The sequence below is a fragment of the Cuculus canorus genome, chromosome Z, assembly GCF_017976375.1.
Source record: "Cuculus canorus isolate bCucCan1 chromosome Z, bCucCan1.pri, whole genome shotgun sequence".
Classification (NCBI taxonomy): domain Eukaryota; kingdom Metazoa; phylum Chordata; class Aves; order Cuculiformes; family Cuculidae; genus Cuculus; species Cuculus canorus.
Window position 1 is genome coordinate 48,241,742 of NC_071441.1, and position 23,411 is coordinate 48,265,152.

Here is a 23,411-nt window from a genome sequence, read left to right on the forward strand (position 1 = left end):
TAAGACATGCCAAGGCAATATTACCTTTGAGGAATGTAAACAACCCAGAAGTCAAGAAGTGCATCTCAAACAAGGCACAATGAAATACTCTAATACCCTTAATAAAAAAATAATCATTCTGACAAATTGAAAGATTCAGTTGTCACCTCCATATGTCAGTGTAATAAGTGATGCTTTCAATATTGAATCATTGATTCTTGTGCATTTTCATTTTATTATAAAGTGTTGAGCTCTGTACTTATTTTGTATTAATAATATTTATTTACTTTACTGGCAAAGGACTTTCAAATAGTGAAGTGTGTCTCAGGCAAAGTATGAGTTTGGCTTCATTCTCATGCGGAAGGTTCTGTACCCTCAAACTACCTAATAAAACAAAGTACACCCCTCCCAGTTCAAAAGATTGTGACATCCTTTCTTCAGGATGAAAGCTGCACAATTCGGTGGTTTGTAGCAAACTAAATATAACAAACTTCTCATGAACACCACTGGTTTTTGATCAGGAGTTAACATTCTTAAGAATTAACAGTTTTTAATCTTTTGTGAATTTCGTGTACAGACAAGTCCTCTAAAAACACTATGTGACTCCCACAGCATAACACTGTCTTGAAGCACAAGACAAGAGTTTAAGCAATCTTTGACAGAAGGAATGTGAGCATCCCAGTCATTACTTTCTCTAGGAGAATTTTCGTGAACTAACATTTTCCACTCAGCATAAACCAATACAACTTCAAAGACCTCAGTGTAGCCCTGTCACTTTTCACCGGCTGCAGAGAGGGTTTCACATGGACAGTTTACACAGAGAAAATAGTAGTATTAATTTGAAACACTTCCTGTGCTTGGAATGACAAAAGGATGTTTGCTTTTCTCACTCTCCCTGCTGCAGTTAATCAGAAGGTGCAGAAAACACAACCCAGCCCAAAGGCCTACATTTGAACAAGTCAAGAAAATGTTATACAAGATGAATCCAAACAAAGTTAGCCCTGTCGACATGATGATGACTCTGGTAAATTCAGTTTTTAATCCAATCCAAGTCAATGTGCTCACTTGCAATAACTTTCATCTCTATCCTTCAGGTTTGTTTTTTGATCTCAACCTCGTTTGATGAGAAAATCCACAGTGATTCATTTATCTCTGGGCTGATTGAAGCTACAGTTATGCTTGAGACCCAGCTTTCCTTTTGATTCCATTTCTGTCAGATTTTCTTAACTTTCTTAACTTCTTTGGGATTAAAAACTTTTTGTTTCTTCAGTCAAATGTTGTTTGGCTTTTAAAGTACTCACAGGAAACAATCTTCTCTTTTTCCAGTGGTTCAGTGGTTGTCTTACAGTGCTGGGGCTAAAGAATCCCTGCATGCCACAAATAACATGTTTACAGATGCATTTTGAGCAGAGTACCTTAAGCCTATCAGAGAAAAAAAAAGAGATTCCTGCCTTCACAGCCTGGTGCTTCACATAGAACAAGGATGCAAAAAGTGCAGTATAGCATGGCATCGCAGAATCGTTTACAAAACAGCATTGTGAGCTTTTGACAAAAGGCTGAGTACTTAGATACCTTTGAGTTTGGTAATGTATTTAAATCCATGTCTGCAGCTTGGTCTCTGCTTTGGATTTGTCCCCTAATATTTACATAGATTTTGAAAAACCTAGAACTGGCTTCTGCCCTCATAGGTGTAAGCAACAGTCTCAAATCTAGAATCACAAATTTACTTAGGGAGAAATCTGATCTTGGATTTTGTAAGAAAAAATTGTCTCTGTCAGACCTGGGCCTTTGCTTATCTGAATGTTTTCAAATCAGAATAATACAAATGCTTAAATCCTATCCAACTAAGAATCTATTTTCAGTAGAAGAATTATTTTTTGCAATTCCCTGTGCTACTTAGATGGAGAAGTACAGCAAACATCTGGAGATACTGGTTTCTGAGAGAACACAGGATTTAATGCATGAAAAACAGAAGACTGATCGTCTTTTGTATAGTAAGTTATGTAGCAAAATTACTGCATATTATTCTTGATTTGATTTGAACTAATTACAACAGAAACCCTTTGATAGATGTTTATTTAATAGATAACATTCAGTTGTGAATGAATTAGTATACTTGTTCTTTGCAAAGTTGGAAAGATATTTAGCTACTTTTACACTTTCCTACTAAAAGTCAGTGCTGTCATCTCAGAGCTGTGACTCCAGAATCCATAGATCTCTCACTTTGATCTTGCTTGGCAGTTATTCTATGTAGTCATAAATACTGGAGAATTGCTGTTGGACTGAGGTTACTTTTGATGGCAGCGTATCTTCTGGAATTCTGAAAAAAAAAAAAAAAAAAAAAAAAGGTTTAAAGGAACAGGTATAATACATACTACAGCAAAAGGAAAAGCCAGTGAAAGTACCGGATAGGAGAAACAAAGAAGATTAAAAGAAATTGGGGAAGAGAGAGTAAACTAATCCAGCACAGTAAGTAAACACTAGCAAAGAGCTGACAAAGGAGAAGTTAGTCACAGTATTAGGATTTAACTTTACTCTGAGTTGGAAAGTATAGAATTTGGGTTGTTTGAACTAAAACCTATGCATCATCTAAAAGATCTGAACTTGCTATCAGTGAGATTTGCTGTGAATTCTCACAGCAGAGCAGATTTTGATACTAAAGAGTCCTTTCACCTTCAGAATATTTCACATTTACAAGCATTGTTTTTATATCTTTAAACAAACATGTTCTGTTTATTCTGTACTTTTATCCATGACAAAAGACTAACAATGCTCTTCTATTTTCTGAAACAGGTATGTTGCCGAAACAAGTAGCAGATGATCTCAGGCAGGGAAAACATGCACAAGCTCAGAGTTACTTAAGTGCCACGATCTTTTTCAGGTAAAAACAACAAAAAAAATAGAAAGTGCCATGATATTTTTCAGGTAAAAGGAACAACAAAAAAAGAATGATAAGGCTAGAACTGCCTCCTTCTATAGAATCTTTTAGGCTGCTGCTGGAGGTGAATCTCGTAACCGAGTACAGAATTTTTGTCTAAACTGTCATTTATCATACCAGGTGGCAATGTTTCTGCAAATGAATGTCTTTCATAATTCTCACACCTCTTCACTTTTCTTCATAGAATCGTAGAATAATTTGGGTTGGTAGGAACCTTAAGGTTCATCCAGTTCCAACTGCCCTGCCATGGACAGAGACACCTCCCACTAAACCAGGCTATCTAAGGCCCCATCCAGCCTGGCCTTGAACACCTCCAGAGATGGGGCATCCACAACTTCCCTAGACAACCTGTTCCAGTGCCCCATCACCCTCATCATGAAGAATTTCTCTCTAATGTCTAGTCTAAATCTTCCCCTCTCCAATTAATAGCCATTCCCCTCATCCTATCACTCCATGCCCTTGCAAAAAGTCCCTTCCCAGCTTTCTTGTACACCCGTTTCACGTACGGAAGGTTGCTATGAGGTTGCCCTAGAGCCTTGTCTTCTCCAGCCTGGACAACCCCAACTGTCTCAACCTGTCCTCATAGCAGAGGTGCTCCAGCCCTCTGATTTCTTTGTAGCCCTCTGCTGGACCCATTCCAGCAGTTCCATATCCTTCTTATGTTGAGGGTTCCAGGAATTGGTCACAATACTCCAGGTGGGGTCTCACAAGAGCAGAGTGGAGAGGCAGAATCACCTCCCTCGACCTGCTGGCCCCATTTCTTTTGATGCAACCAAGGATGCAGTTGGCCTTCCGGGCTGTGAGCCCACATTGCTGGCTCATGCTGAGCTTCTCATCAATGAGCACCCCCAAGTCCTTCTCTGCAGGGCTGCTCTCAATCACATCATCCCCCATCCTGTATTGAAACTGTGTATTTCCCTGAACCGGGTGCAGGACCTTGCAACAGGCCTTGTTATCCCTCATGAGCTTCATACAGGCCCACTTCTGCATCTTGTCCAGGTCCCTCTGGATGACATCCCATCCTTCTGCTGTGATAACTGTACCACTCAGCTTGGTGTCATCTGGAAACTTGCTGAGGGTGCACTTAATCTCGCTGTCTATACCATCCATGAAGATATTAAATAGCACTGGTCCCAGTATGGACGCCTGTGGGACACGACTTGTTATGGATCTCCATCTGGACATTGAGCGATTTACCACCACTCTCTGAATGCAACCATCCAAACAATTCCTTATCCACCTAACAGTCTACTCATCAAATCCATATCTCCCCAATTTTGAGAGAAGGATGTTTGTGGAGGATGGTGTCAAAGATTTTACAGGAGTCCCGATAGATTACCTCCATTGCTTTTCCTGCATCTACTGGTGTGGTTAATTACTTAATAAAAAATGAGATTGCTGTGGAGTTTTGGCACACAGCAGCACATCACTTCACATGTGTTACATATATGTTATATATGTTTCATAAGGCAGGCCTAAGAAAAAGTTCCAGCATTTAGCTGTGCAAAGGAAACTTGTCTGTCATCAGAGTTCACACAGATTTACAGTCTTTGACTTGTTATGTGTGCATGAACCAACATATACATTGCATGTTTTCACTTGTCATAAATAAACAGATTTTAAGTTCCCTTTTTTCACTTGTACACAACCCAAAATTGAAGACTACTTGGTCTGTCACAGATTAAAGTCTGGATGTAAAAAATGGCTTACTGCATTGGTAAGCAAAAAGCCTTAGGTCAGTCAGTCCTTTTAAGTGGAAGAAGCCCTTTCTCAGTTTGAGTAAATGCTTGAAGACAAAACTATTCTGTAAGCTACTTAGCAGAAGAAATACTTAAAAAGATAAGGTTGAGGTAGTTCCACAGAGAAATTAATAGTGTGTGTTCTGGATTACTGCTCTGCAATGGTTAAGAGAGTGAATGAGTATGTTGTTTTGTTATGTTTCGACAGTGACATCGTCGGCTTCACTCAGCTGTCCAGCAGCAGCACACCTTACCAAGTGGTAGATCTCTTGAACAAGCTTTATACCACTTTTGATGAAATTATTGATAACTATGATGTATATAAAGTGGAGACAATAGGAGATGCGTGTAAGTTCTTTGAGCTGTAGACAATGATGTGGCACAAGTATTCCATTGGAATAGAGACTGATTTGATGACAAGGAAGAATAGATGAAGGAGATTTGGAAAGGTTATAACCACTGGGAAGACCACAAAAAGTAATTAGAGAAGTCCTAGCAGAGCCCTAGCAAACTTGTAAGAACATTTTTCTGCCTGCCTTTCATGATTTCTACAACTGATGTTGTGGATGCGGCAAATGAGTTGAGTAAAATACTGCTGTTGTTTATTTAGTTCCTACAAGCTGTAAGCTCTGACTTAAACATTGGCATGGGATTAATCCCAGCTGGTAACTTATTTTCACAGGACCACAACTGAAAAATTTACCTTGTACATTGAACCATAGATATAATTTCATAAGCTTCATTATCACTGTCTTTTTTGCAAAGACCATGACAACCTTCTGTCTCCTAATACTCTGTAGGTGCTTGGCTGCCTCTACTATGGGGATTTTTAGGAAAATAGCTTTCCATTCACCTCCATGGAATATGCTGGGGACTGACTACCATTAAAACTCAGGGCTGTCAAAAACCTAGCAGAGCCTAGCAGGATTTTTGGATGAGATAGACAAGACATCCTATAAGAGAAGTGGAAAAAAATCCCAATACTTTTTTTTCCGTTGCATGGCTGAGGTCATTATAGAGCATAAAATTCCTGACCAAGTGCTGTTGAGGGATGCTGAAGAGAACTGTTTCTTCTCCTACCCATTTAGAGTCAGTACAGGAAGCACAGGACAATGCCTAGTGGGAATCATTATCTCTCTTCATAATATCTGCCCAAATACAAAAGATATTGAACAACTACTTTCCCACTGTCTGTCCCACTTCAAGCATCCTGAATGGAGGAGGTAGGAAGAAAGCGTAGGAGGGAATGAATCTTATGGAAAATAAGAAGGAAATCTAACATTTTTCAAGGCTAGGGTAATTACACAGATGAGCTCTGGCCCCATCCTTCATTTGTTTCTGGCTTTCCCTACTCAGCAGGCACAACTGTGCTGCAGGATATGAAGGAATAGGGCCTTAGTTTTTTCTGACTTAGGCAGCATTCTTTGGTAATTCTGTGTGTAATGCCAAAGGTTAACATAGTTGCATTGTTGTGTTAAGATATGGTGGTGTCTGGAGTACCCAAAGAGAATGGGATCCTTCACGCCGGTGAAATTGCAAGCATGGCTTTAGACCTGCTGGATGTCTGCAAGACTTTTAAAATCCCACACAGACCAAATACCCTCCTAAAAATAAGAGCAGGAATCCATTCAGGTATGTTGAAAGGGCTGCAAAGGAGTCCTCCTCTGGTTTAACAAATGTTTCTGTACTGGAATTTGCTTTCCATTAAAAATGAAGTTAATTTTTTAACATGGGATGGAACACCACACAGAGATCCTCCCAGTGGAATAAATTATTGTATATCTGGAATATTAGGAACACAATGTGGAATTTACCATTGGAAACACTACATGGCCCCAGTGCCTTTGCTGATGTGAGTCAAAAGTGCCATTCTATGTCTGTTACTTGTCTTTTTCAGCAGTTCTCTTCTCAAAACAGCAAGTTGTTTCTTGAGTCCCTGTTTGAGCCTTCACTCTCAGACTTCCAGCTCACTGATCTAACCTAATGTGTGATTGCAACTCCTTATTGATAAACAGATAGAGTTGGACATTTGGTGTCCAGCCCAGCACCTACAAATTACATGGCTTACATTGTCTCAGCAAGAGATCATATCTTCTGTATTTTATAACCCTCTGGGTCTGACATGAAGGAATCAAAACACTCATTTTCTGCCTTCAGGAGAAGCAGGTTATTTCAAGTCCTGCTTTTCCATGTGACCAGTAAGGGCTATGTGCACAAATCCTATTGGCGACATTCTGGTCTCCCTGCTTTTCAAAGTATTTTGTTGGTGTGTGGAAACACGATTCTGCAGCTGCCTTAATTCATGCAGACTACCTCCATCCCATCATCACTCCCTCCACCATTCTTGTTTGATGCCCTTTTGAAATTCCCTCCACGGCTGTGGAAGCCCTCTGTAAGTCAAATATATAACTCACATGAGACAATACAGATACTCAGTCTTTATTTTGTTATTGAATGATACGGTAATGTAGGAAGCAACCATGAGGCTGTATGACTGACTATGTGTTTTAAAAACACCAAATATCTTGGTTCCTTTTCTTTAACAGGGGCAGTTGTAGCTGGAGTTGTTGGGACTAAAATGCCACGGTATTGTTTATTTGGAGATACTGTGAACACAGCCTCCAGGATGGAATCTACCAGTGAAGGTAAGAAGGAATAAACCAGAGACGTGGTTTCGACCAGCCTTTAATGAGTTCTGAAAAATGTTATGCTGAATTTGAGTTCTGCCCTGTTTATATGACTGTAAATCCTGTAAGGAGGGTACTGATTTCTGGGTCCAACATGACTATGGGCAAATGATGCTGCTTGTATTCTCTACAACTTTTTTAATGATATCCCCTCGTTCCCCAAGTCTCAGAGAGGGATTTTCATGGCTTTGAAGTTTTCTACAAAGAAAAAGGATAAGAATCCTAAGAAATTAGAGGCAGATATGTTCCCTGTTTCTATACTTTCCGGGTACCCAGCTGAATTTATAGTAGAAAAAATGTCATGACTCTTCTTTTTCGCTGATAATTTCCTCTAACGGAGAACACAAGAGATGGTAGGACATCATGAGAGCTGTGTGTATCTTTAACCAGTATAGGAGGCTATATATGTGTTCTCCAGCAAAGAGATTAGACCGCAATTTCTACAGATTGAATCATGGAGATATCCTCACTTCCTCACTTCTTCCCAGGAGGTAATGGAGCTCCATGTTTAGTTAACAGGCTTTATCTTTAGTGAGAATGAGCATTTGAACTTAACTACTGAAATATTTTAGTGTAATCTACAGGAACCAGGACAAGGAGGAGGTGGGTCAGAGAGTGATTCAAGGTCAAATAACTTTGGTGGCTTGTTTTGGTTTCTTTCATTCATGAAATGAAGCTGAACAGTTTTATGTCTCACATTGCAGTGCTTCGTAAATGGATGTGAATTCAGCAAAACCCAAGGCATTTTCAAGTGTAATTTAATGTTAAACGTGATGCTTTCAACATCTGTCATGATCCACTAAACACAAGGCAGAAAGGCAGAGGAGTGGTTCTAAATGATGGCTTTGAATGTCTAGCTGGGGATTTGAGAATCAACCATTACTTCTTACTGGTTTATATATTTTTCCAAATCAAATTCTAGCCTGAGTGGAACAAACGTAACTTCATTGTCCTTCTGTCAGCCTCCTTTCCTTCTTCTCCTTTCAGGCTCCTTGTATTATCTCATCTGCATTGCTTTAAAACTTATGCCTTCAAAATCTGCTTTCATCATTCTTCACATTTCATCTTTTGTTCTATATGTCAGTCTATTTCTCATATGGTTTATCAACACTATAAACTTAGGAATAAAGACAGAGCTTCTTATCTTTAGACCTTTTCTTTTATCTCCTTCTTTCTCTGGCCACATACATCTGAGGATCTCAAATTACTTTAATATGTTTTAATCCTAAAATGATCACTATAAAATAGATTAATTAATTAGGAGCAACGTAAATTAAAATTGCTATCAGCTGGAATCTGAGTGTTAGTATCTTGTTCTCAAGAAGGATCATCAGCTGTAATATCACATTTCTACAGGAAAGAATATTTCAGAAATATATATCTTTCTATGTTGAACATCCTGGACCCTACACTCCCTGTAGTGTTTCAAGACTTTCAATAGAAAATTTTTTTCAATAGAAAAATACACAAACAAAAAAGGGGATATTACAAATCCATCATTTTCTGATATAAGGAAAATCAATAAGACAATCTTATGGCAAATATAGACCTGGCAAACCAGCCATGTTTCACACAAAAATAAATTCTCAACTAAGGAAAAATCATCTTGTTAAAAATAAAAAAGATAGTGGAATTATGGTTATATTGTCTCTTTCCCCTGTTTTTATTTAAAGGTTTGGAGGCAGAGCAAAGATGGCAGTTTCTTTAATGTTTAGACTTTACTGAAAACTGTATGTGCAAAGAAAGAGCTGGCTCTTTTTTGACCAGGAGGTAGCACTGCTTATGGTTTTCTTCACAAGATGAAAGGGGTGCTTGTCAGTAACTCCAGCCAGGCAGCTATGAAAAGTAGGCAAATAAAATTAGATGCAGGATGTGAAGACTAGTGACTGTTGACAGCCACATATTTGTCCTGAGATGCCCTCAGAAAGACGCGAGGATACTGGAGCTTATGTGTGAACATTTCAAATAACAAAGGAATGACAGCAAAGACATGAAAAAAGTATGGGAGAGTTCATTAATGTGTCTTGAAGTCTTTGGCATGTAGAGGGGGACAGGCTTGTCTTCCGTGCTTAAATTGTTACGATAATATGACAATTGTCTCTCTTTCCAGCTCTTAAAATACAGTGCAGTTCAAGTGCATACCAGCTGTTGGAGCAGATTGGAGAGTATGTGTTAGTATGCCGTGGGAATTTACAAGTCAAGGTGTGTATGCAATATTTATACTCAGCTTTTCAGAGAGGAGAGGGTGAAAAGAGTCTGGTGTCCCTGAATTTTAACCCATGTAGTCTCCTATGTTTCAGAGTCCTTTGGTTAGACTATTTCCTGTCTCTGAAGAGAGCAGGCTCAAGTCTTACACCAGAACTTATTATCGTTCATGAGACAAGCCTAATAATTCAGAAATGAAGGACTTAGCCACACTTGGAAGTACTGCATAGAAGGCCACTTTCTCGTAACTGTTTGAAATCATAGAATTATAGAATACTTAGGAAAAGACCTTTGAGATCATCAAGTCCAACCATACCTGTTCACTAATAAATCATATCCCTGAGCACTTCATCTACCCATCTTTTAAACACCTCCAGGGATGGTTGCTCAACCACCTCTCTGAGCAGTCTGTGCAGTGCCTGATAACCCTTTCATTGAAGAATTTTTCCTAATGTCCTACCTGAACCTACCCTGGTGCTGCTTGAGCCTATTCCTTCTAGTCCTACCACCTGTCACTTGGGCAAAGTGACCAACACCCACCTCTCTACAACCTCCTTTCAGGCAGTTGTAGAAATTTATAAGGTCTCTACTCAGTTTCTTCTTCACTAGGCTAAACCACTGTAGTTTGCTCAGTTGCTTCTCATAAGACTTGTTCTCCAGCCCCTTTACCAGCTTCATTGTTATTCTCTGGACAATCTCCAGGACCTCAATGTCTTTCTTGTAGTGAGGGGCCCAAAACTGAACACAGTATTCGAGGTATGGCTTCACCAGTGTTGAGTACAGGGGCAGAATCACTTCCCTGGTCCTGCTGGACACACTGTTTCTGGTAAAAGTAAGATGCCAGTGGCCTTCTTGGCCCTGTGGGCACACTGCTGGCTCATGTTCAGCCGTCTGTCAACCAAAGGCCATTCATTCAGCAACATCACAAATCCTCATATGTGTTCTGTAAGAAGACTAACATAATTTGGACCCAGTTTTGGGTGGGATTCTAAAGTATTGGTTTAATCCATACTGCTGCCACTATATCTTAATTGAAAGTTTTATGCTTCACTTTTCCTATATAGAATCATAGAATAGTTTGAGTTGGAAGGGACCTTAAAGATCATCTAATTCCAACCCCCCCTGCCATGGGCAGAGACACCTCACACTAGATCAGGCTGCTCAAGGCCCCATCCAACCTGTCCTTGGTATGTTAAATGGCACATCAGTCTACTTTTGGGCCTTAGTTACTAAGACTATTACACAAATCATGAGTAGTAACTAACTCGTTTTCTTCCTTAGGGGAAAGGAGACATGGTAACATACTGGCTTGAAGGTAAGAAAGCCTCTGCCACCCAGAAGGCAGTCACCAGCACTTCTGTGACTCTTCAAGACCACAAAAGACCTTCATTTAGTTTGATACCAGGTGTCCTTCCCAGTGATCCTCTCTTAAGTCCTGCTTACTAACTCCAGCACTCATCCTGCTTTCAGTCTGTTGTCATACTGCTGAGTTAGAAAGTAAGAAAAATGATAGTATACTCCTTTGGCCTTGTGGATGTATTAGCTCAGGCTTTATTCACAGGTATCTCTCTCCCAGTAGTGGCAGGAAAAAAAGCAAAAATTCATCTTGAGAAATTAGACATAAGACTGACCCATCAGCTACTAGAGCAGCTTCCAGTCTTACTTTTGGTTTGGTTGTGCTCAGTAATCCCTTTCCAGCAGCCTCCATCACTTCAAAACTAGCTGGCTAGACGTTCCATCCTGTAAGCTGCCCTCACAGGAAAGGAGACAGTGTAGTCGTGCTATTCAGTGGTATGATAAACTTTGTGGGTATGATTGGTTTTGCGCTGTCAAAGAAAAAATGAGATATGAATTGTATTAGAAACCGAAGGCCACTGAAAGGGGGGAATGAAGCAGTGCAATTGTAGTGGACACGAATTGAAATGAGAATTTGTGCTCCTGCTTCCACTTCAACTCCATTGCCTGGGGCATAGAAAGAAGAATTAAGAAGAAAGACCTGGGCATTTCCATAAACTCAACACTTTGAATACCTGCCATCTTGCTACAGAAACCTGAAAACCTTGGGAAAGAAATGAAATACATTGCATGCTGTTGTTAAAAAGAACAACCATTTCAGCTGTCCTTATTTTTGGCTGCTCTAGGACTTCTCTGATAAACTGTTCTTAACATTAGCTGGTGGTATGGAGTTGCTTTGACTAAAATCACGGCAAACCTACTGTTGCTGGCTGGCTGGCTGACTATGAAATCCGGCAGTCCTCTGAGTCACTGTGTAATTTAGGACACAGTTTAGAAAAGGTCGCTCCTGAGCAAGCATTTCCTGTAAATAGAGACCCATCACTGCACATGGAGCAATCTCTTGACGGAGCATGGTTCTGTAAGCCTTACTGGTGTTGACTTTCTTTAAAGACAAAGCATATGTATGGTGGACTCTGTTTAGACTTTTTAGGGTTTTATTTAAGGCAATAAGCTATCCTTCAGGGCTTATGGATTTTGAACAGTTAAGCCAGTCTAGTTGAATCAATTAACAGTACAACAGAATGAGATATGTGCAATAAAGAAAGGAAGGATACTAGAGTCACATCAATTCCACCATGATGACAACTGGACTGGCCAAAGCTAACTGGGAAGGAGGTATGAGTGACACAGCATCATTTACTCCTCCTTATTCTGCTCCCTCACTCTCCAGTCTGTCCCTGATACTAGGTACAAGATATGCATGTAGCTGCAACTTTTCTGGTATGAATTTGTGTAGCTTAAACAAGCCGCTGATTAGTTATGTATGTTGCTGAATATGTGCTGTATGATAGTATAGTAACAGGGGAGTCGCACTACAGTCCTTCAGCTTCTGTGGGAGGTAATTGCAGCAATAATATTATATTTTTCAGAGATGCTTAATAGAGGTATAAAGCTAAATCCTTGCGAATTATGTAAGGCTAATTTGAAATCCACAGGAAAATATAAAACATTCTGAGTTAAATCCTGTCTGAGAACCCTGTGGGAGCAGCGCTACTTGAACAGGTCCAGAATGTCAGCAAGGGACATACATATCGCTGATGTTGTCACATGAGATCTCATTATAGAGTCCAGCCAAATTTTAAAAAAATAAAAATTTTAATTGTTTTTGCATAATTTTCTAAACTTAAAAGTTTCATTATTTTTTGTATTTTACATTTGTACAAGGCACAGTATAGTTACCTTATTTGCAATCTTAGCAAAATAAACCTTTCAGTTACCCAGAGTCCACAGTTGTCCTTTAATACAACTATTTCCTCTACCCAAATGCTACCTAGATATTGTGAAACTCTCTGCTCTGTTATAGTGCTGCATGATTTAGTTTACATTATTCTTACAACGAGTTGCCATTTTTTACATTTTCGTTAGAGAGGTACATATCATGGGGTCTTTTATCAAATGTGAATATGAAAGCATGTGTTTTGTTATATATTAATCTGTAGCCGTACATCAGTTTTAACTCTTCTGCTTTATTTTAATGTTTTTAGAATTAAAAGCTTTAAAATTAGTGTCTTCTGAGTTTAAAGTCTTCTAACTAGAAATGAGTGATGACTGACCACTAGCAAGCTTGTTAGATTGACAGCCTTCATCACTCACAGGTCCTTGGACAGTATTAAAATTCTGCTGAAGACAGCAGAGAGACTCCTGCTGCCTTCAAGAGGCTTGGAGTCTGGTGGTTATCTACAAAAGAGGTACAGCTTGAAGAACACCAGCATCAGCCTACATCTATTTCATTCTTCCCTCTTGATCCTCTCCTCGAACAGAGCATTTCCAGAATGAGAACTAGACTGTTTTCTAAGGACCATTGAATCTGTGGTATCTCTCCTGAGACTTCAAGCAGTTGTCCTCATTAATGTCAGTTTATTTGATGAATGGGATGATACGACTGTTATTCCTCTGGAAGATAGAGGTACTGGGTAAGGAACAACATAGATGCAAACAGAAGGATCCTCAGTCAACCGGCAAGTATTACAGATTTATCTTGAGCATTTTGACAGATGTAGTCAATGGCTACAGCCATATTTCATTGCCAACTCCTGAAGCAACAAGCAAGTTTCAGGAACATGATGTCTATTTGGTTACACAGATTTTTACTGTAAGTTAGACACAATGCAGCAATCATTACAGATTGTGTGACACATCAAATTCAGCAAAGGTGGTTGCAGCATAAAACCTGTGATTTGTGCTTTGGTTTTACCTCCTGGGGGTGGCATATGCTGAGATTTTTTTTTTTCTATATTGTTGTGGCCACACAGGCATACGTACCTATAACAAAATATGTATAGAATACATTAAAAAATTATGTATTTATATACATATATAAAAAACATGTCTGGCTGTAAACATAACTTTATAGGGAGAGGCTAGTTCAAAGCAATGCCCAGCGTAAGGACACAACACTGTTGACAAATTTTGCCTCAGGTTTGAACTGTCAAGCATCTCGGGTTTTGAACCCACCAAGAGCACACTGTTGTGCTCCACTCAGCTCTTCATACACAAGGGCAGGTAGTCTTTACAGCACCTGCAAACCAAAACACTGTTCCATTTCACCACTCTAAATCTGTATCACTGTGTGGGGCAGCACTTGTAACTGATACTACTACAAGTTCAGAACTCCATAGAGTTCTATTATAGCTTCTGCCTAGGAAATGTAGCACAGAAGCTTGTTGCAGCTAACGCCGTAGCTGCTGACTGAAGTCCTGACAAGCTGGTAAAGCTGAAGTATGATGACCAGCACGGTGCTCATCTGAGATTCACATCCCAGATGTGGATTTAGTCACATAATCTAGCAAGTATTCTTTTCTAAAATGGCACTTTGTACAGATGAATGTGTGATGTGTTCCTCCTTTTCTAGGAGATTATAGGGATTATAGAGATTACCAGGAAATGGGAAAGCAATAGTAATAACAGAGCTGAAGAACTGAAGGTGATATGTAGTTTACAGATAGATCACTTTAGTTCTTCACTCAGTGGCCATTCGTAGTCTACAGTCACGCAAACTAACGCAAAGGATAATAATACTGTATTTATGATACAGTGATTTTATGGAAAGATTGTGCAGCTCCATCCACAGCTAAGGATGCAGGCAGGTAAATATTAAATAAATCACACAACACAAAAACTGACTTATGAAAGTCTTTAATTAGATTGACAAATCTTCACTATATTGTTTTAGTTTGAATGCTGACAAATAGATTGAATAAGCACAATATTTAAAAAAATCTCAACAAGTAAAAAAAAGACTTAATGTATTTCCATCTGTAAAACTTTCTAAATTATATTCAGACCATTGACATTGGAAAAAGACTTTGTTTTGCCAGAAAAAAGTTATTCTTTATCCCCTAGATTAGGTAGCAAACATCTTTTATTTAGCTTGTTATCAATATGTATAGAGGGTCTCCAGTTCCATGGTTCTTTTTATGTAAACAGAAAAGCCACCTGCTTCTTCCTATAACTAATTAGACAAACCATAAAAATTAATTTATCTAAAGAAAAGTGGAATGAAATCAGATGTTCTTTGCAAACATTGTAAGGGCATACTATAAGTGCTGAGCCTAACTGTGCAGTCAGAGGATGCAGGATCTCTTGAACATATGTCTGAAGAAGAGATTGGCACGAGGCTCCCCAGCATGTAGAACATCTATCTCTCCAACCCCACTCAAACCCTAAAAAGTTATTAATAGCCCTTCCATCTGAACTGACCTCAATAGAAAGTCTTTGGTTTTTTAAGAACATCTTTCTGGGGCTGTCCTTTCAGACCAGTAAAAAGACAAGGCTATACAAGAGTATTCTGATTATTCTCCAGCTAGCTACCACCTGCTTTTCAGCTAAGGACTACTCCGTTCTCCTACAACTTGTGTGAATTTTCCCCTACTCCACGCCAATTAGTGTAAAACATTGGATTGTAGATCGCTAGATTCTAAATTGGAATTCACAGATAAAACAATTTACAATCCAATGTTCTCTCCAAAGAAAATAAGGGAAAATTCCCTCTCCTCCTAATTTCAAATTTGGTAAAATGCAGTTTCTGATAGAGTAATAAAACAACTGATTTGAAAGGTGCGAAAATGGGTTTCGTAGATGTTGTGCACAAACCCTAATGACCAAAACCTTCCAACGAGCATGCATGAGTCTATGTGATGTTACCTAGTGTCACATAGTATACTAACCACCGTTGTCCGTTTCAGACAGAGAACAAAGCTACCCCACATTCTGTATTTGTATCTCACCTCCCCACTGCACTAGGTCTTAAATGTGAATGTATCCTTTTAGAACTAACTTCTAGTGCTGGATTTAATAGTTTTCACATGATACTAAGTTAGATATTGAAGCTGCACATGGTATTTTTACTGTTACATCTTCGTGAATTTTGCCTTGGATTTCAACGACAATAGAATAGGTACTGGCAATCACTAGCCAATGAATGCCAATTATGAAGCTACCATAGTAACATCCTTATGTACATGGATATGCTTAATTGCCAATGGTTATCACTGCATTTCCTAGTAAAATATAATGGTGTGCAAATAAGTGATGAGATCTGAAGCCTAATTGATTTCAGATGGCATCAGATTCCTACTAGATACAAATTTTTTCCTGTACCTCTTGCATCCTGCTTTGCATCCTCTGTAGAAAAACATCCTCCGACCCTTGAAGAGCCTGTTCAGGGTAAGCTATGAAAGAGAAGTTATATGTATGGAAGAATACACTAAACATATTGCCTATGTGACCAGAATATAACACAGTTCATCTGACAGAGTAATGAAATATTGTCTGTGAGGACTTTTTAGTCTCTTTTGCTTTCATAAATAATACCTCTTTTTCTGTTCTTCCCTCACTAGAACAAACTACAGAGGCAGGTTTTCAAAGTACTTAACACCTTTCCACTCCCTAAGTAATGAAACCGTAGCTTGAAAAGATAGTATGGCTCTGTCAGAATTGACCAACAGTTCAAGGCTTTTACCATTGATTTGGGAAAATGCTTAATACAACTGGAAAATTTCAGCTTGCGATTGGTAATGGAACTAGGATTTCACATCCATTATAATGATATACAGTCCTTGGACATTTAATTCTGTATCATGCTGGAAGAACCATGTCCTTAAGAGCCACAATGGAGTTCTTGTTAGACAAGATCTCTTATCCTGGAGGACGGCAGGAATTTTAAATTGCAACAATAGGCTTGAGGCAGAAAATTTGAGTGAGGTGCCAGAAAGACAGAGAAGCTCTCTGAGCAGATCTCAAATTAATAATAATCTTTGCAACTGATTTGAACAGCAAATAAATCATTATTTTAAAAATATTACAGATGGATCTCCTTGCCTGGCAAAGACATACTGGCTCTGGAATTACTCCACTGAGAGGACTGATAAGTTAAAGGCAGTGCTTAGAGATGAAAGTTTTCCAGAGAGCATTGAAAGTGAATTCTAGATTCACTCTCTGTGTTGCTTCTAAAGATGAGACATAAAAGGGCCCATAGTACCAGGGAAGTAACAAACCTGCTGACTGTTGTCCCAGCAGGGAGTAGAAAGGGGCTCAGCATGAGCTGCTAGGCAGCTGATGCCCCACGCTGTGTGTTCAGAATGTGTCAAGAAAACTCCTCCAGTATACACATCAGGAAAATCCTCTGCAAGTTTTAATACGATTGATAATAGAAACTTACACAGAAACCTCTCAAGACTTAGAAAGTCTCCCATGTCAGAACTGCATTCTCTAGCAATCTGGCTTAACCGGCAATGTGTTGAGATTCAGGTTTCTGAGTGCAGATTGAGCTCCACATATAAATAGATGAATCCCTAAATGCTCATGAAAATCAGGCTGGAAGTGCCTTTGGGGCCCAACAGTCACCCACCCCTAAACCATCTCTACAGCTACTTTACTATGAAATCGTTACATAGAGATGCAAAATTCCAGGCCTATGCTGCAAGAACTTAGTCAGGTTGGATGTTTCAACAAAATATCTCAGATAGGATGAATGACATAAGATCAGATTCTACCACCCTGGACAGAAGCGGGAGCTCACTCTGCAGTCTGGCATGTACCAGGAGAAATGCTGAGAGTGGGTCACAGCGACTGTAACTCTAATTACAACATAATGAATAGTTACTGGAGCCAGGACTGTGAAGAGGTTGGATTGGATGAGGAGGAACCACTTGTGGAAAAGCATCATGTTTCAGCAGAACGCAGATCAAGAATACAACATGGGTCCTCAGGGAAGCACAGCCTGAGCACGCTCGTTTCTCACTCATTCGGTTCCAGGCAGAAAGGACCAGCTTTAGCTTAGTGCTTCAAAGGGACAAACTGCATACTGATTAAAACTCCCAACTTTCTGCTAGAGGCTTTTTGCAATCATCTTGTTTGACTGTAAAAATACTATTTATGACAACAGATGTTTAACTAAAGCAACTCAAAATTGCTCTGTGTATAGTTGATCTGTGTACCGTACTGTTTCTTAATAGAAGGTAAAATCCACCATAGCACTATGGCAAATGCTGTTCTAAAAATACATTTTATATATCTTAGGAACATTCTCTGAATGCCCAAAACACTGGTTTTCTTCAACTGTCTATATATGTCCTGCCACCCATACCGTAGGACCAAGCAATATGCGACCACTGACTTTAGTGAGACCAGGAGTTAACTCTTCAGAGCTCCACTACAATTGCTTGGAGGACAGCATTGAGGAGAGAGGTAAGATTTGAATCCAAAGGCATTTTAAAGGTAGCAAGCACAGAAAGAAGCTCTCACTTCTGAGTCATGGCTTGGAATCACACCCCAAATTTTGGGTATCTGATGCAGGACTAGAAGGTGCCTCTGAAAAGTAATGTGATTATTGCTGCTTCTTCGGAGATCAGCACTGGTTCTACAAGTTGTATTGGCCATCAGAAGAAACCACAAGCTGAATGGAAATAAAGCCCTAGCATTTCTCTGGCTGCACATGGTATCTGCATAAAAAGCTTGAAGATGCTGCCATGCCATCTTTGAACAAATAAGCAGTATATTTCTCCTGGAAAAACTAGAGTGTATGAAAATAGCCTACTTATTAAAAAAAAAAAATCTACTTTAGTTTTTAAATGGAAAAAATCTTACTTTTAAAATGAACAAATTAATCCATTTCATTTCATTCTGTGTTTAGCTTGCAGAAAAGAAAGGAAAAATCAACAAAAGAGATTTCAGAGACAGTAGAACCATAGAATAACAGAATAATAGAATAATAGAATAATAGAATAATAGAATCATAGAATCATAGAATCATAGAATCATAGAACAGTTATGGTTGGAAGGGACATTAAGATCAACCCCCGTGCCATGGGCAGGGACACATCCCAACAGACCAGGCTGTTCAAGGTCCCATCCAACCTGGCCTTGAACACCTCCAGGGATGGGGCAGCCACAACTTCCCTGGGCAACCTGTGCCAGTGTCTCACCACTCTCATTGTGAAGAAATTCTTCCTTATGTCTAGTACAGATGTATTTCTTTAACTTCAAATTCCTTCATGTTCAATTAAAAAAACTAGTGGATTATGGTAGAGTATCCTAGAAATATTGCTTATACTTGTACTTTGTTATAAAGTCTTACCTTAGCTAAATGAGCGCAGGACAGACATTGCCTGTAAGTATTGTATTTTAAATATACATTGTGTTATACCTCTTCCTATACTGTGGGAATTTTTCCCTCACATTAAACTTCCCTTCAGTACATTCTCCTTTTTTACACTAAGAATGGAATAAAACACATGACTCAGATCTGTGTGTCTGTATCTCAAGTTACATATTTACCATTCCGTTTATCACTAGACTTTGCTGTCTTGCCTTGTAAAACTCCATATAACTTTTAACAGAGAATATCTAATCCTAGACAAAATGGAAAAACTTGACCTCTTCCCAGAGGTCAAGAACTGTATAAATTTAGGTTCCCAGTGGGTTGACATGCTGCTCTGTTATGCAAGGCAAGCGAGTGCTCACAACCCTGGCAAAGGCAGTATGCAGCTACCTAGTAGCCTGTTTTCTCATGGTGGGTCTGATCTTCAGGAATGCTGAGCACCCATGGGCACATGCTGAGGTTCTCTCCTGTTTCCCTTGTGAACAGAAAACAATGAAAGACCCTATTCCTCATCATGTATATAAGCAGCATTTTAGCTGTTGGGCTCAGAGGTCACGAAATAAGACTCCTCAATGCCATCAAAAATCTGCTCTGGTCATTGTAGAATAAGATCCTGCAGTGACTAACCCTGCAGGAGGCTACCTGCCTGACAACAACAAAGTGCTTTTCTGTTGGCAGTGGGAGTTGAACACATCAGGAGGAGGATCTGTTTCTGTGGAATTCGTTTGCTCGATGGATAGGACTCGGGCTGTACAGAGTGTGTTTGTTCTCACAGTTCTGTTGCTGCATACCAGAGTAGCAAAGTTGCCTGTAACAACTTATTGTGATGTTTTGCTTGACTTAAACTAGATGGTACTTTTTTTATTTATAGTAATAGCATCCTGATGCTCCACCAAAGCCTGACCACAGTGTTAATTGGTTTTCCTCCTTCTGGATACCTCTTCCGAGGCTGGCTGGCTGTAAGACCTGGACCAATGTAAGTTTCCAAACAAACAAACTACTGGATGCATAAAGTTTCCACTCACTTTCCAAACAATTCCATGGGCAGGGAAGTACAGTTCATGTCAGTGGAAAATACCTTGCCACTTTCTACACAACGTCTCAGATTGCTACAACAGAAAGAGTATTTTCCTTCTTTCCTATACTGGTAATTCAATGCATTTGTCCAGTAAAACCTATGGCTGAGGGGAAAAAAAAAAAAAAAAAAAAAAGCTAAGAACAATTATTAAGACTTCCATCACACTCCTTTTTGGAGCTGTGACCGTTTGACTTTTTGAGATGCTAGCAAATTACTCTATGCTCTAATAACCATCACCTTAAAAGCTTGACCCTTAGAATAGCTGCTTAGCATGCACACCATATTATACCACATCTCTGTTACTACCATAGTAGAAGCCAGATTAAGTTTTTATATACAGCATGGAACATGCAGTTTATTGTTGGACAGAATAGCCAGCATTTGCATTTTTGTATGTAAGCTGCAGGCTCAGGTTTGTGAACAAAACCATCTATCAAACAGGTTCTCTGTTCCCTCTTCCCAGTAAAGCATGGCTTTGGGACCCTTCAGTGGTCTGTAGCCATTCACCATCCACAGCAAAATAACTGATATTTTACAAAAGGCACATGAAAATGACATTTTCTGAAGAGTCAGATTGAACTCTGAACACAATCTATAGACTAGTCCCTAGGCGACTATAGAGGTACTGAAGTATATTTTTAAGATCCAAGTCCACTGATACACACTCCCAGCCTCTGCAAGAACTGTGTCAAAATCCTGTAGTAATCTTGTTGTCAAGTACGCCTATAAAATCTAAAAGTGCTAGAAACAGTCCAATGAACTCAATACCAGCAAAGAAAGAAGCTAAACCTATATCTTGCCTGCTAATAAGGACAGATTAGCCTTTGAAAACTCCCCTGAGCCCATCTGGTTCCTAGGAGATTTTCAAAAGTGCCCACAGGTCAGTCCATCAATTCCTTGAAGCGCAGGAAAATAAAATCCTGCCAGGAAGAAGGGAGATAGACAAGTCACTTCTACACTCTCTTAACATCAGCCAGCTATTGGAGTGCATGCGGACATCTCACAGTCCCTCCCAAAATGAAATGATACTACTGCTAAGACCCATTCGGCCATAGAGCGCCACATTCTTTTCTACAGATAGCTCCAGAGTTTTCACTCAGCTATTGATCTCAGCTGACAGTCACTGCTGCTCTCCTACCAGTGTGCCTATGGTTCGAGTACAATAGGCAGCAGGAAAACAAAAGGGAGGGAGAGGGAGAAAATAAAATGTAATGTCTTATTTCCAAAATGAAGAATTGAATTATTTAACCTTTAAACATGCTTGTTTACTTACAGAAAGAGTATTTCAGGCACAAAAGGTTTGAGTATCAGTCACATACCAGGTTAAATTGTAATAGTATCAGGATTGTCCATGCAGTGCAGTCAGCTATATTATCCCCTATCAAGAAATTGAAGTTGTAGTTTTTGAATACATACATATTTATAAAGTATGCACTGTTCACACTATGGTCTCCTGGTCTGAGTTGACTCCAGTGGGGTTTATGTAACAACAGTATTTGTCATAAGGACTGTTCTCCTTGTAAGAGCAGACAATGATACTGTCTTTAGGAGCCACAAAAATGTTGTCTTCAACATCAGGGCAAGCGTCAGCGTCCCTGGTGGGAGAAGACCTCTTCTTCTCCAAGGCACTGTATGTGGAGCCATCTCCCACGAACACATTCCCCGGCATCTCTGGGTAACAGGTTTCCAGGTATCTCAGCATCTCCTCTTGCTCCACCTTTCTGATGAGGCTCTTGCACTCTCCCACTGTGGTGGTGGTGGTGGTGGTGCAGATGGACACGGAGTCCTCGCCTCGCAGCACTCTCCTGTCCTTCTGGTATGCTTTCTTGGCCAGCTCATCACAACTCCCCTTGCCGGACTCCAGGTCTGAGGGGGTCCTCAGCAGCTCCATCACATCCCGGTCCTTGACTTCCTTGCAGCAGGGGCACTTGTTCTTGGGCCATTTGGTGCAGCCATCGGTCTTTCTGGCGAGGGCGATGGCGGCGATGCCCGGCAGGCAGATGGCCGGCCCAATGGCCAGCAGCGGGATGTCCCCCAAAGTCTCTCCCTTGATGCCGGACACGGTGAACATGAACCCAAAGACCAGGAACACGCTGACCAGAGCCACCACCAGCCCCGTCCGGGGGTTGATGTTGTCGGGTCTCATGGTCCTCGCCATCCTGCTGGCGCGCAAGGGACCGATTTCCTTCAGCCGAAGCAGCCGCTCCGGGCAGGGGAGCAAGGCTCCCCGGCAAGGAGCTGGGGTTCCCAGGGCAGCGAAGTGGGTGCCCGCGACGGGCGGCACCTCCAGGCGGAGCCGCAGCCTTCCCGCTGCCCCGAGCCGCGCTCAGCCTCGAGCGCCGCCCGCTCCGATGAGACGGGAGTGGCGCCGCCGCCAGCCCGGCAGAAGAGGGGTGGGAAGAGAGCCCCCAGCCTCTGCCAGCCCGCGAGGGACACCTGCCCTTCCTCCGCCTTCTCCCGGAGCAGCCCCGCCGGAGCCCCGCAGCAGCCGTGAGTGCGAGCACCGCCCACACGGGGATGCGGGGAGGGAGCGGGGAGGGCGGGATGGGAGGGATGGGGGGTGGGGGTTCGCCGCCCCGGTGGCCGCCCAGCCTTTGCCGGCAGCGGCCGCCACCCCGGGCAGGCTTCCCTTCCCGGGCATCGGGATCGGGAAGCCCTTGCCCGGCGTGCTCCGGACCCCGCTGCGGAAAGCTGGGTCTGCGCTCCCTCTGCGAGCGCCCCTGCCTTGGTGGGGTGCGGTCCGCGGGTTCGCTCCCCTCCGCACGGACGCGGTACTGCCCCAAACTCTCCCGAGTTAGGTGGGAGCGCAGATCGAGGCATACGGAGATAGCGCTGCCGCTAAGTTTCGCCCTTAAAGCCTCTCCCGGTGTTATCCCCTCCCCAAGACCCCAGGAATGAATCTAGCTCTTGGGAATACACCTTGCAGGATGTCCCTCGGTGTCTAATACCACCATGAACCTGCTGTGATGGTGACATTCAGTCTCTGTTTCGATGCACATGGATGATGGTGATTCTGAGTAAACCCCACCATCTGAATGAGTACAGGAAAGGATCTGAAAAGCGTGGGAATGTGGAAAGGCAGGAGGAGCCTTGTGAGCAGCAGCGTTTTCAGGCAGGTTGCTGTGACATTCAGTGTGCCAGTGACATAAAGGAGTAAATTGTTTCATCT

General features: G+C 41.0%; 2 protein-coding genes across 4 annotated transcripts in view; one reads left to right on the forward strand and one right to left on the reverse strand.

Moving 5' to 3' along the window:
• LOC104059653 (atrial natriuretic peptide receptor 1) overlaps nt 1-10,994 on the forward strand; it is an 85,352-nt gene extending 74,358 nt beyond the window's left edge. Inside the window, exons 17-24 of the mRNA XM_054054804.1 lie at nt 884-1,003; nt 1,880-1,973; nt 2,773-2,860; nt 4,865-5,004; nt 6,136-6,288; nt 7,203-7,301; nt 9,454-9,545; nt 10,830-10,994. Coding sequence (XP_053910779.1) covers nt 884-1,003; nt 1,880-1,973; nt 2,773-2,860; nt 4,865-5,004; nt 6,136-6,288; nt 7,203-7,301; nt 9,454-9,545; nt 10,830-10,994 — 951 coding nt within the window. The remainder of the gene's footprint in view (nt 1-883; nt 1,004-1,879; nt 1,974-2,772; nt 2,861-4,864; nt 5,005-6,135; nt 6,289-7,202; nt 7,302-9,453; nt 9,546-10,829) is intronic.
• On the reverse strand, nt 170-22,709 carry TMEM215 (transmembrane protein 215). Of its 3 annotated transcripts, none has more exons than XR_008447985.1 (2): nt 21,562-22,709; nt 170-2,299 (listed from the first exon to the last, which is right to left on the reverse strand). XR_008447985.1 is itself a non-coding variant. In XM_009561337.2 (2 exons), the coding sequence occupies exon 1, from the start codon at nt 22,398-22,400 to the stop codon at nt 21,681-21,683; it is 720 nt and encodes a 239-aa protein (XP_009559632.2). In that variant the 5' UTR covers nt 22,401-22,709; the 3' UTR covers nt 170-2,299; nt 21,659-21,680. The 3 variants fall into 3 exon arrangements, 1 of the variants encoding a protein (XP_009559632.2); XR_008447984.1 differs by having other exon boundaries at nt 21,516-22,709; XM_009561337.2 differs by having other exon boundaries at nt 21,659-22,709.
• Between the last annotated feature and the right edge of the window lie 702 nt (nt 22,710-23,411).

Bases quoted from the DNA above. Each gene is read 5' to 3' on its own strand.
- TMEM215 (XM_009561337.2), bottom strand. From the start codon at position 22,400: ATGGCGAGGACCATGAGACCCGACAACATCAACCCCCGGACGGGGCTG.